The sequence below is a fragment of the Cydia fagiglandana genome, chromosome 20, assembly GCF_963556715.1.
Source record: "Cydia fagiglandana chromosome 20, ilCydFagi1.1, whole genome shotgun sequence".
Taxonomy (NCBI): domain Eukaryota; kingdom Metazoa; phylum Arthropoda; class Insecta; order Lepidoptera; family Tortricidae; genus Cydia; species Cydia fagiglandana.
In genome coordinates, this window is record NC_085951.1 from 13,827,428 (window position 1) to 13,840,812 (window position 13,385).

At 42.6% G+C, this 13,385-nt stretch overlaps 1 protein-coding gene across 1 annotated transcript in view; it reads right to left on the reverse strand.

Moving 5' to 3' along the window:
- Nucleotides 1-4,492: 4,492 nt before the first annotated feature.
- Nucleotides 4,493-13,385, reverse strand: part of LOC134674898 (titin-like) — a 150,582-nt gene continuing 141,689 nt past the window's right edge. Inside the window, exons 19-31 of the mRNA XM_063533054.1 lie at nucleotides 12,941-13,189; nucleotides 12,019-12,405; nucleotides 11,051-11,228; nucleotides 10,362-10,470; nucleotides 9,855-9,951; nucleotides 9,158-9,240; nucleotides 8,447-8,555; nucleotides 7,767-8,062; nucleotides 6,887-7,013; nucleotides 6,198-6,358; nucleotides 5,650-5,778; nucleotides 4,856-5,151; nucleotides 4,493-4,605 (exon numbers count right to left, since the gene is read on the reverse strand). Of these exons, the coding sequence (XP_063389124.1) occupies nucleotides 4,493-4,605; nucleotides 4,856-5,151; nucleotides 5,650-5,778; nucleotides 6,198-6,358; nucleotides 6,887-7,013; nucleotides 7,767-8,062; nucleotides 8,447-8,555; nucleotides 9,158-9,240; nucleotides 9,855-9,951; nucleotides 10,362-10,470; nucleotides 11,051-11,228; nucleotides 12,019-12,405; nucleotides 12,941-13,189 (2,334 nt within the window). The remainder of the gene's footprint in view (nucleotides 4,606-4,855; nucleotides 5,152-5,649; nucleotides 5,779-6,197; nucleotides 6,359-6,886; nucleotides 7,014-7,766; nucleotides 8,063-8,446; nucleotides 8,556-9,157; nucleotides 9,241-9,854; nucleotides 9,952-10,361; nucleotides 10,471-11,050; nucleotides 11,229-12,018; nucleotides 12,406-12,940; nucleotides 13,190-13,385) is intronic.

Sequence of the window (13,385 nt, forward strand, 5' to 3'; positions counted from 1 at the left end):
ATATAATGTTTTATTTACCAAATATATTATTCTCTAGAGTTCATTGCCTGTTAATTTACTCAGTTGGTATAGAGACAACGCGTTGGAGGGTCTGCCATCTTGTGGCCTGAATTGAATTGGAAACAAACTATACATTGACACTTCACGCTAAAGCAAGTGCTGCCCTCTACGTTCCTCTACATTTTCTTGTGCATTGTAGGTTCTGCCATCTTGTGGGCTACATTGGAAGCTTAACACTTCTTGTTTTACACTTCGCGCCAATAAACAGGGGGATCCTGTGCTGCCCCCTACAGTTCATGCACAGCTTTTGATGACAAATAGCAAAAGATGGTCAGAAGTTACATTTTACAAGTGTACACGGGCAACACTGAAATATTTGACAACAGGCCCGCCAATGATGAGGGGTCTCTTACTAATGTTACCAGTAAATAATTAGAAAATGTATCGTTAGCTGTGTGGTATTGACCATTAGTAAAAATAACAAGAACATTTCACTGACTCTTTACAAGTCCACAGATCATATCGTACACCCTCAGATGAGACTGTTTCTCGAAGAATTCGATGTAGATTTCCATCATCAGCAGCACCAGATACGCCGAGAACACGGTAACTCCTGTCCATGAGCGCGCCTTGGGATTACTGTAGCTAAAACGGGTGCTTCTTTCCATGGTGAAATCTCATATATCACTTATAACACAGGCTTTCTGTTCATTTTTGTCCAAGGATGATTGTCCAAGTGATGGACAAATACCACTCTTCCTTGTCGTATTCTACACTACTGAAATATCTCACTAATGCGAAACGCTTGCTAAAGTGACACTAGAAACGGTTTAAGGATCTTGGCGTTGACATTTAACTGATTTAGAGTTAATGTAATATTTTTTAGAATTCAGATTATAAACAAACTACCTACTTATTAGCTGCTATTACGCATCTAAAACGTGAACACATAGAAGTTAGTGTTGTCATATAGAAGTTGTCAGCTAGCCAAGATGAGTATTTATAAAATGAAGTGACAAGGACCAAATACCTACTCATGGTCGAGTGAATGAACTTTGTTTTTTAGATAGGATATACCAATAACAGAAAATGTATTATGGGCTACATATATAAAGTATACAGACTATTACAAACCTACCTACCCAGTTAGTTACAGCTGTGGTTACAGAGACTGCTAAAATCATTAGTTCGTAACCCTTCTTTAGCTTTGCCTTAATCCTTTACCAGGCTGAGGGAGATATATTTCCCACATACGGCACTTCAAACTTGTGTTCTATTTTGATTGAATAAGACTAACATTCTATTATCATATTTGAACTGGCAGCCTGATAAAAGGTTAACCCTTTACCAGGCTAAGGGACAATATTTCCCACATACGGCACTTCAAACTTGTGTTCCATTTTCAATGAGACAGATTCGATTGACATATTGGTTGAACTGTCAGCCTGATAAAAAGTTAATCGGATAAAAACTGGGAACAGAGCACTTCCAAATCAAATAAAACCCAACATCGATTTGCATCATATTTATTGATTGAGTCCTCCAAAACTTTGTTTTCGCTTTACTCGGACTTACAAGGATTATCTTTTCTTTCGGCTACTTAAATTACATTATTAATATTACAATTTATAAAGAAATCACAATGACAGGGCGCGCCGCGGCGCCCGCCCGGCTTCAACAGAACTTTAATATAATCAGTCGTTTTTACATAATATAAAACATTTACAACACGCCGGCCGTCGACACGCGCCACCTCGCTTATATACAAATAAACCCTAGTATACAATAACATACAAAACAATAACACTCGACCTCTCATTAGGTCTTCCATTCATCCTCGACATAAAACTGATTTGATTCTGTCTGAAGCTAATATTAATTCATATAAAATTATAAAGCAAAGTATTGAGTAAATTTTAAGACGATATTTACCCATAATATTGTTAATAATTGAAGTGTTTAAGTCTTACTGAAATAACAGGAATTGTAAAATAATGTATAAGTAATCGATTTATAAATTGCAAAAATAATAAAGTATAAATAATAAATGGTGGCGGCGTCCGACGGGCTCGGTCTGATTTATGCTGAAGACGCGTCCCTGGCCCTCTAAGCGACATTTAAAAAAAACAGGGGCCTATTGCATAATAAAATATAAGCTAATCATAGCTTTTATTATGCAATAAGTCCCAGAAGTCGATTATGAGAGCTGAACCCTTGCGGAGCTACTGCCAAAACTAAGTCGTACATTTCTTATTTTGCCAGCGACATTCGACCCGCTCGCGTCTCTAAAACCCAAAGCTAGATCAAAGTACTAACTTTACCTTAGATTAATTTAACCGTTTACCAGGTTGACAGTTCAAAAATGACAATCGAATGTCAGTCTTACTGATCGAAAATAGAAGACATGTTTGAAGTGCCGTATGTGGGAAATATATATCCCTTAGCCTGGTAAAGGGTTAAAACCCAAAGTTAGATCAATGTACTAATTCTAGTTTAGATTTAAGCGCAAGCGAGTTTCAAGTAAGAGATCTGTAGTAGTATAGTTTGGCGGTGGGTCCGCCGGGCGGCGGGACGCGCTCGCGCAGCTCGGGTGCACACACGTGTAGAGGGCCGGCGCGGGCGACGCGGGCCCCGCATGTGGCCGCTGGGGCCGGACCTAGCTAACGAAAACAAATCTCTATCGTACCTTAACTAAGTATAATTACAAATGCACAGAATGTATACATGATGGTGTTTATACCGATTACCGTGTACTAATATTTATAAACGTATATTGGGCCGGCGCCGCGATATACGGGTGCTATGTACAGGGAGCGCCGCGGGCCGGCGAGCGCCGAGGAATCTGCGCGTACACACGTACACTACACGATAGTCGTTACACGTTAGTCGTTAGTCGCTGGTGGACGCCTAGCGACCGGGCGACGGAAGACCTGGGTGCGGCCCTGACCTCCTACACCGCCGCGACCTGACTAATATTACACCTTAGCTATTCGTAATAAGATTTAATATTCGTCAGTCACCATGTAAAGTATAAGTAACTGGTGTAATAAGGTTTAACTTTAGCGAAAAGCATAGACAAAGAATATGCACATATTGATGTAAAATATTGCCAATTGAATCTAAATGGCGCTGTACAGCACTATACATTTTGTTGTACCGTCGACGTCAAAGATATGTTTACATTTTTCGCCTTATTAGAAAGGAGTAAAGTGCAAAAGTGTAAACATATCTTTGAAGTCGACTGTAGCTACATTTTCGAAACTTAGCAGCTTACAATCTAATCCATAATACCAATTGTATATCATCAATTAGATCAGGCTGTGAAATACACGCTTACATTTTGTACCTCTTCGTTTGTTCCTCTCTTTATCTACAATGAAATCAAGAAATATTATAGCATTGTTTTGGTACTTAATATAAAATTTTGACGGCGATATAAGAGCGTCAGGTCCGCTATATCTTGTGCCACAATAGAAGTGGCAGTAACGCCGGGGCACCTACCTTCACATCACAGTCGTACAACATAACCAACAAAATTTCAAAGCCCCTAGCGATGGAGAAAACGTAATAAATATTAATATACACAATAGAAGCGTCCACAGATTCCTCGTACACTTAAAGCTTGCCACAACTCGTTATATATTCCCTGCTTTAATCGCCTAACACTTTAAAATTTACAATTGTCCGTAACACTCACTAAGTCTGTCACTTAACGTCCGTGACGCTCGAAGCATATACTATCTTACATTAAGCCAAGCCGGTTGGCGTAGTCAAAGTTTAAAATCTTCTCCTATGTTACTGAGGACGGCTGTTTATTTCACGTCCAAGTCCAGTGCCCTCCGTATAATTTTATTTCCGTGTCGGAATTCAGTCCTTAAGTTTAAAATCTGAGTATTTAAGATTCTTCTGTAGGACTGTTAAGCTCTACCTTTGGAAATATCTTCAGCATTACTTGAACTACTGTCTCATTTCATTTCTTAGTTCCGTGGTGTTCAAATTGGTGTGAGGTTCACTCAATTCGCTGAAGAACAAGCAAAAATTCTAGAACAGAATAGATTTTCAGCAAGTTTTGTGCTGCATTTTACAAGAGCTTCCGTATCAGCTTTTTATTTACACAGCAGATGTTCGGTTACGTCATACTTTTAGAGGAATCTTCACTATTTTCTACATCTTTACTAGTCGACTCGAGTCCGGCACATGTGGCCATTCTAGATGTATATTAGTGGCCTCTAGTCTCGATGTGAAGTCACTCAGCAGACGCCGTGATAGAGCGTCGGAGGGGCTTTCGGCCTCGTTGCGGACTCAATAGTCATCACTTTCAATCGTGTTTAATTTCTTCATCGGGCCATTCGGTCGCCCGGGCGGCCGTTGCCGACGGTCAATCGAAAGCGTGTCTCAGGAGAGTCTGGGCCTCCGGCCTCGCCGTGGTCGCTCAGCAGACGGCGCTGCGGTGGCGGTGCGGGTGCGGGTGCGTGTGGCGGGGGTGGGTGCGTCAGTCCTCGTCGGAGAGCGGCTCGTAGCGCGCGGACATGAGCGGCGCGGGCTCGGGCGCGGCGGGCGGCGCCGTGGTGGGCGCCGCCGTCACCGCCGCCGCCGGGCCACCGCCTGGGGAAACAATCTCATATTAATACCGACCGCTTCCTATAAAACATTGAAATAGTATTTTTTCTACTCCCGTACTTTTATTTGTCATTTAAAGGGTCGTATACACACCTTTAAAACCCTACCTTATAGTTGTCGAGACAAGTCTTTAGTCTATTCCCCAAAAAAGAATTTGTGTTGACCTTCTTTGATTATTTTTTGGGGCTCACGCTCAACGGCGTCACTCTACATTACATTCACGAGTTGATTGCACACTCTATTGGTGTTAGCAAAGTTGAGGACTCTTCACTTCTATTTGTAAGTATGTCTGTCCTGTCGTATAACTTACCGTCACTAGTAGAGGGCGCGCTGGAGACCGGCCCCGCCGTGGTGGCGGGCACGTTGAGCGCGGAGTAAGGGTACGCATAAGCGGTGGCGGGGAACGCTAGCGCCGGCTTCCGCTCGTCGGCGTCGCTGCGCATCACCTCCACGATGCGGTTGGTCACGTAGTCGAACGGCGTCAGCATGGTTGAGGAGTTGCAGCCCGAGAAGCGACGCGTGCTGTTCGCTCTGGAATTAAAATGATGAATGTTAAAAGTTGTTTCAAAAGTAATAATAAGAAATATGGACTAATCATACAGAAGTTTTTCTAGTCAATGTCATATGAGACTAAATGATGACGATATAGATACATTCGTAAAGCAGCAATACATATCTAGGAGAAGTAAGTTACCTTTATTTGGAATAGGAACATAAAATAATACGAATACAAGTGCGAGTCGGACTCGCGCACGAAGGGTTCCGTACTATTACGCAAAAAAACGACAAATAAATCACGTTTGTTGTATGGAAGTTAACTACCCCACTTAACTATTTATTATATTTTGTTTTTAGTATTTGTTGTTATAGTGGCAACAGAAATACATCATCTGTGAAAATTTCAACTGCCTAGCTATCACGGTTCATGAGATACAGCCTGGTGACAGACAGACGGACAGCGGAGTCTTAGTAATAGGGTCCCGTTTTTACCCTTTGGGTACCCTAAAAATGATGGGGGTGACAGTGTACCTGTTGGGGTGGTGGTTGTCGGGCGGGCTGACGGGCTCGAGGTAGGGCGCGTGCTTGGGCGCGTCGCGGCGCTTCCACTCCTCGGAGCCCGAGTACTCCGACACCGCCGCTCCCACGTTGTATCTACTGCTGCAAAAAGACAACACAATACATCGATCCCGTTCTTATATTTCAAATACATACTAAAATAACAGGCTGATTGCTCAAATTTGTCGATCTGATCTGATTGAATTTGTAGTCGAATAGGTACATAAAGTAATCGAATATATCTATTTTGTCATTTCGGTATTTGGGCAACAACATTTGCTGCAACGATTGGCTACGTCAGTCACCTGAGAGCGCACCAGCGAAACGACGCTCTCAGCGGTAGGAAAGCAGTCGCTGGAGCCGAAAACGGCTAGAATGATGATTTGGGCAGGAAAATTAAGCAGGGAGCGTATTACACTGTGGCCGGGCACGGAAAGGTCGGCTTATGCTCGTCGATTGGTGAGGATGGTTAAAAACTTTTCAATATAGAAATCCCTCTGTTGGATGCGACATATACTCACTTCTGATGATGGGGTGGTTGTGTGGGGCTGCAGAAGTCCCTCGTGATGATGTTGGAGGCGAGGTCCCCGAGCTTGATGCTCGCGGTGTGGGCCGGGGGCTCTTCTCGAGGCGGAGACTGCCGTTCTTCGCGCAACGTCGGTGAACACTCGCGGATTATCGTCTGGAAACGTGACAAATATTATAACAATATGTAACTATAGTTTCAGAAGCCAAACTCGTCAATAGAAAAAAAACGGCAAATTTAAAAATGAAGGCGCGAAGGGTTGTGCTCTCATAGAAAATTCGAATATTGCGGTTTTTTCTACTGACAAACTGGGTTTTCCAGAGTATAGTTTAATCATTGAGATCAAACCTATTTAAGTTAATCTTTCTCTGGCGTTGAGGGATTGAATAGAATAAAAATTATTCAGGGTGTATACATAAATAAATAGTCTGTATGTAAAAAAGAGTAAATGAAATCTACCCTCAAATGGCTTCTTAAGCCAGTTGAGGGTAGATGAAAACATTACATGATCAAATAATGTAGGTTAAAGTCAGGTCGTGCAGTGACTGATCCAGGAGGTTTTGTATTTGGTTGGTTAATCAATAAATGTTATAACTACCCGAAAATGTACAAATTATTTGTTTACTTTTATTTAAGTACCTAAAGATACAGGGTATAGGTTTGGTAATATATAGATGTACTCACGGGAGGGAAGCGCTGGTCTGTGGCGGACTGGCTGATCTGGTGGGTGATGATGGCGTCGATGAGCGAGGCGGCCGTCAGCGTGCCCTCCGTGCGGGCCGCCGCTGCTGGCGGCGCCGGCGCCGGCCGGCTGCAACACAATTATAATATTAATATTATATAAACCAATTAAATATACGAACAGTGACATACTGAAAGCTGCTTAGAGATAATCTTCTACACGTAATGTGCCTTTAGAAACAATAAATATTCAAACTCAAATATTGAAGACATAAATATCAGAGGAGGATCCTCCTATCCTCGATCCGATCCTATTATTAAAAAAAAAGTCTTTTGGTAGACCACCACCCACGGCAAAATATATCTTCAGTGAACAAAATATCACGAAAATGCAAAATTTTCTTTCTATTTCAGTAATATCTCATATTTTTTTTATCACGTAAGATCATATCAGCTTATGACCATTAAAAATTGTTCTACCCTCTGTAGTGTTTTCCATTCTAGCCGATTATTTGCCTTCCTAAGCATAGAGTCACTAGATCAACTAGAAGAGGGTTTTTTTATGAATACTGCTAAGTATTGGTATTCCACCTATCCAATGTTTGTCCAATGTGTATTGCGTCTCATATTTTACTTCAATGAAAGAATGAGACGCATTGACATTGGACAGGTAGAATACCACCCTAACCGACTTACGCTTGGCCATCTACGCCACTTACGCTTACGCTTTATCCATAAAAAACTTAAAATGTTTCTACCATATTAGTAAGGAGTGTTGGAGGGGCATGCTGTTGTTGTTGTTGCGCGTGATGATGCTGTTGTTGTTGTTGTTGTGCCTGTTGCTGTTGTTCTCGCTGTTATAACATTAAAGGGGGGTACTTACGTCTCCTTCCAAGTTTCAAGGTGAGGCGAGGCAGGATGCCGGTGGTGCGGTGGTTGCTGCTTGTAGGGTTGCAGCAACCTTCTCTCGCCGTCCGCGTTGGAGCTAGCAGGCTGCTGTTGCTGCTGTTGTTGTTGCTGCTGCGCCTGTTGTTGTTGTGCCTGTTGCTGCGCCTGTTGCTGCGCCTGTTGCTGCGCCTGTTGTTGCTGCTGATGCTGTTGCTGCTGATGCTGTTGCTGCTGATGTTGTTGCTGCTGGTGTTGTTGCTGCTGGTGTTGTTGCTGCTGTTGTTGTTGTTGCTGTTGTAAATAATTGACATGTCAGTTAAATTTTGAAATAAGTCAAACAGCAACACTATCTTAACTGTCCAACCGTGGACCTTATGCCTTTTGTAATAAGGTTTACCGATGGACAGTTAACAGTGTCGGCGATGGCAGGCGTGGCTCACTCAGCAATTTCGTCGCTTTGCTACAGGTAGCTAAAAGTACATCCGTTCGACCCCAATTTTGGGGTTTGCCATAAGCCGCGCGTGGCTCTGTCGCCACCTAGCGGCCATATCTGTGCTGATCGTGACAGACGCGTTTTGTTAGAGAGTGAGTCTTCTGTACCTAGTACTATTATTTATTCTGTGGCGATGGTATCTCAAAACATAATCATAAAGTGGTTATGAGGAGATTACTAACCTGCTGTATCATGTTCTGCCTCTCGCTCATCATCTGCTGCTGTTGCTGGTGTTGTTGCTCTATCGCCATATGTCTCTCTCGCTCGTGCATCGCTGCTATCGCGCGTTCCCTAAAACATAAAACATATTTTAACATGATGTACAATCTTTCCTGGTCTCTACAGAACAACAAGCAAGTTATACATAACAACTGAAAGCAAAAGCAAATGTCGTGTCTTACAGGGACCTAAAGAACCTGGCAGAGGACCGCGAATGGGGCATACTCCACCGACAAGAGCCATGCTCTTAAATTATGATGATGATGATGATGACAGAACAACAGTAAGTGAGTCTAATAATAAGTGTTTGGCGTAAATTTCATTTTTGATACAAACTTTTATCGCTGACTGTACGTACTTTTCTTTCCACAAGCAACTCGAGACAATTCTAAGAACCCCAAACACAATTAGTTTGCGTTGTTTTATCACAGAGTTCCTATGGCCACCTCCTGTCTCGCATCATCAGATCAGCTCCATGTTATCATAATATTGCATTGTCACTCGATTTACATATGTATGCAAAATTTAAGTTCAATCGGAAATCGGGAAGTGGGTCAAATTTAGCTTCAAAGATTTGACCCACAGGAACTAACAGGGCAATTTAAATAAAAGCTTTTGATAATACGTTCCTAGTCATACAGAAGACTAATAATAATGATTTATTTAGCCATTACCTTTCTCGGCTTTGTAAGGCCAGCTGTCTGTCTCTCTCTAGCAGTTGCGCCTGCATTCCTCTTCTCTCGCGATCCATAACCGACTGTGAACATAAAATAACGTTAGTCGCCAGTACCAAAGTCTATACAGTCATTCGACGAGGAGAAACGGGTAATAATAATGATTTATTGCCTGCTGAGACCGGTTCATGGGTGTCTATTGTTGCACCTGTAAACGGGTTCCAGAAGGCGTTCTACATGACATTAAAGCTCCCCAAGGGGCCTCGACGTGTTGGATCTATATCCCCACGCAAGCCCCGGATTGAAAAAAAAAACGGAAAAGACCGGTATTTATAGGCCCGTGAAATCTAAAATGGAGTACAAATGATTTATTAAATGCATATATAAATATAGAGAAATTATTTTACATTTTACTTCCTTCCGACATCAGATATCGGATTAGACAATGTGAAAACGCTATGTGTTATCATATTTATATGTATTGTATAAATATGTGGTAGTATATATATATTTTATTTACTCAATAGGTATATTTCTCTCTCTGCACCAATTGTAGATATCTCTGTTTGGCCCTTTGGTTGACTGGTAGAGAATGTCATTTGGCATTAAGTCCGCCATTTGTAAATTGTTGTATATATTTAGTGCAATAAAGTTTAAATAAATAAATAATAAAGAAAACGCTGTAATGTTTAATAACCTGGTACTGCATGTGCTGCGGGTGGTGCGGGTGCTGCGGGTGGTGGTACTTGTGCACGATGCCCATGTCGCGCTCGCGCTGCATCTTCTCGTGTATCCTGCAAGTAGACCCCTTTTAGTAACTTGTTATAAATTTACATACATATAATCACGCCTATTTCCCGGAGGGGTAGGCAGAGACCACGGATTTCCACTGACGCTACGATCCTGACATACCTCTTTCGCTTCCTTCGCATGAGGAATGTTATGACATTCCTCATACACGCTCGCCGGTTTAAGGTGCTCTTGACCCGGCCTTTCTTCAGGATTTCCCCGATCTGATCAGAGAAAGTCCGCCGAGGTCTACCCCTTCCAACTCCCACTCCACTTCTCGCTTATACACTATCTTTGTTAGCCTTCTTTCCACGTGTCCAAACATGTCGCGCGAGAGAAACAAGTGAGTCTAAACCGTCCGTTGTAGAGAGTGGGAGGTTCAAAGTTTGTAAGCGGGTTAAATGTGCAAACTAACCTCATGTCGTGCTTAGCGTCGGGCTTGGCGTCGGGCGCCTGGCCGCGGGGCACCGGCAGCGCCGACGCCGACACGGCGGCGTCAACCAGCGACGTGAAAGCTTCGTGACCTACAAAAAAATATTGAAATAAGTAAAATATGTAGAAATTTATAGAATTTCAGTGTAAAATCATTTTGATAACTGAAGTTTTTACAGATTGAACAACTAAAAATTGGTTTAAGAATGATAAATAGATATTCGTATTCACACACTTCATCTTAGAAAAAAAACGAGCATTGAAAATATATTATGTCATAAACATAGATGTACAGTAGCGTTCAAAAGTGCATGGATAGATGCCGACCGTAATGCCCTAATATTACGGTAGAAATATGTCCGTGCACTTTTAAACGCCAGTGTACGTTTTTGTGCGAGTTACACAATGTTTATAAAAAGTAGGAAAGTTATCGGACATTCCTCAAAAATAAGTTAATTCTAGAGTTTCTAAGATCTTTCAATGTTGGATGTTTTTAATGACGTATTCATATTCATTTATTTATTGCTTTGATTTACAAAAAGATCTCGATCTCGATCGATTAAGCTTAACCTTGGACACCCGCAACACCAGAGGGGTTGAAAGTGATTCACAGTTTCTGTTGACATTAACCGTTCTGTAAAAAGGGGTGAATGTGATCAAATGTCAACTCACCGGGGGGAGGTGGCGGGTGAACATGGTACGAATGTCTTATAACAGAGGGCTGCGAGTACGGCGAGGCGGGTCGCTCGCGTTCTCTTCTCGCCCCGCCCGGCATCTGCTTCGACGTGATGAAGTCCGCCATGATTATCTGACGCTGGTCCATGCCCGAGTAACGGCCGAAGGCTGGGTTCTGTATACAAAAAAAAATGTTTTTTAAAAATATTTTTTTTTAATTTAGGCTTACAACAAGGCACTAATTAATGTCAAATACTACCACCAAACATCTGCCACATTTTTTTAAAATAAAATACGATGCCAATTGAAAATTCTGAACTAGAAAATTCTTTTTAGATATAAATTCATTGAAAATCAAACCTTAAAAATTGTTACCAAATTTTTCCCTAGCCAATTAAATGTTTTGCTGGACAAACACCCTAGACTATAGTTCGTTTTTTTAGCATTAGAAATAAGGTAAACAATCTTGATGTGTCTTTTAGTTGAAAAACACATTTTAAAAATAAGTTACGGCAAATATGTAACAATTATGTATCTAATACGATCATTTATATTCTTCCGCTTTCATAATAGTTTTTGATTTTTAAAAAGCGTTTCCAATTAAAAGACATGTCAAGATCGCTTACCTTCTTGCAAGTTCTTTCTAATGCTAAAAAAAACGAACTATAGATGGTCAAGCAAATCTTGTCAGTAGAAAAAGGCGCGAAATTCAAATTTTCTATGAGACGATATCCCTTTGCGCCTACATTTTTCAAATTTGCCGCCTTTTTCTACTGACAAGATCTGCTTGACCAAGTTTATAAAATCGTCCCTATTTCGGGTAACTTTTGGCCAATTTAAAAAAAAAAAAATTACAAACGGGTCACTTTTTCCGAAAACTTGTAACTAGTAAAACCAAGTGTCCCTTTCTAATAAAATGAGCTAAAAAGCGCCAAGCAATTTTGAAAACAATAAAACATACTAACCGGTGAGAAAGACTGTGGACTCTGCGGCCTCTGCGCATTCTGGGCCCCTGGATAATACGCGCCACCCGGACTCTTCCTCTTATTATACATCTCGTGAAACCGCTGCTTGTCCGGAATATGGTGCCCATGGGTCCCATGCACCGGCGTCCCGGCCGTTATGGACCCCGGTTTCGTGTCCGGGGGGGTCCGTCGCGGCTCATAACGGGACTCGAGCGGGGTGCCCAAGGTTATGGACCCCTTGGGGTTGGGCGCGGGTTTCAGGGTCGGCCGCGGGGCGGCGGCGACCTGTTTCGGTTTGGAGTTGTAGAGAGTGGGAGATTCGCGCTCTAGCGGACGGTACTGTTGTTGGAAGTCCGAGTTGCGGTATTGCGGTTGAGATATTGATACCTGTGGAGAGATGAAATATGTATAAAGGAAGCAGAGATTATCTGTGAATTCCCTGTAATATCTCCTTCTTCTTCCTCGCGTCCTCTCGGCATTTTCGCCACGGCTCATGGGAGCTAGGAACTAGTTTTTACGAGAGCGACATGCTGTCTGACTTTCCCACCCAAAGGGTAAATTAGGCATTAAATATTGGTACTCTGGTTTCTTCACGATGTTTTCATTTACCGTAAAGCGACTGGTAAATATCAAATGATATTACGTAAGTACATAAGTTCCAAAAAACTTATTCGGTACGAGCTAGGGTTTGAACCCGCGACCTCCAGTATAAGATAAAGATGAAGATAAAAAATAGTTTATTCAAGTAGGCATATTACAATGCGCTTATGAACGTCAAATAAACCTAAACCGGCTCCAACCGTACACCTCTGCCCCGAGAAGATTTTAATCCCCCCTCAATTGGAGGAGGGTATCCCAATATGGGACCGGCAACAAACTCGGCATAATCCCATGAACGGTGAATTCCCTGTAATATACTAACCGTTTTGGCAGGCTGAGGGAAGGCGTGGTCATGCCGGGGCTTCTTGACGCTGAGGTCGAGCAGCGGCTCGGGCCGCTCGCGCTGGTCGCGGGGCTCGATGTGCAGCACCACCACGCCCTCCTTGGCGTCGGGCTGCAGCGGCGTGATGGTGGCGGGGCGGGTGGGCGAGCGAGGGGGGGCGCTCACGTGCCCGCTGTTCACCACGCTCAGCGTCGCCAGCGACTCGCGCGGCGCAAGGGAGGTCGTCACCTAACGACACAGGGTAGGGTTAGAAAACAGTTAACTCTATCATAGAGGGTTTTTTAACCCCTCTGGTGTTCTGGGTGTCTATGGGCGACAGTATTTGCTTACTTTTAGGGGATTCGACTGATCGTTTGCCTTCTATATAAAAAAAAAGGTTGGCCATACATTGTCAGGTAAATATGTAATTCACACTGAATAACTT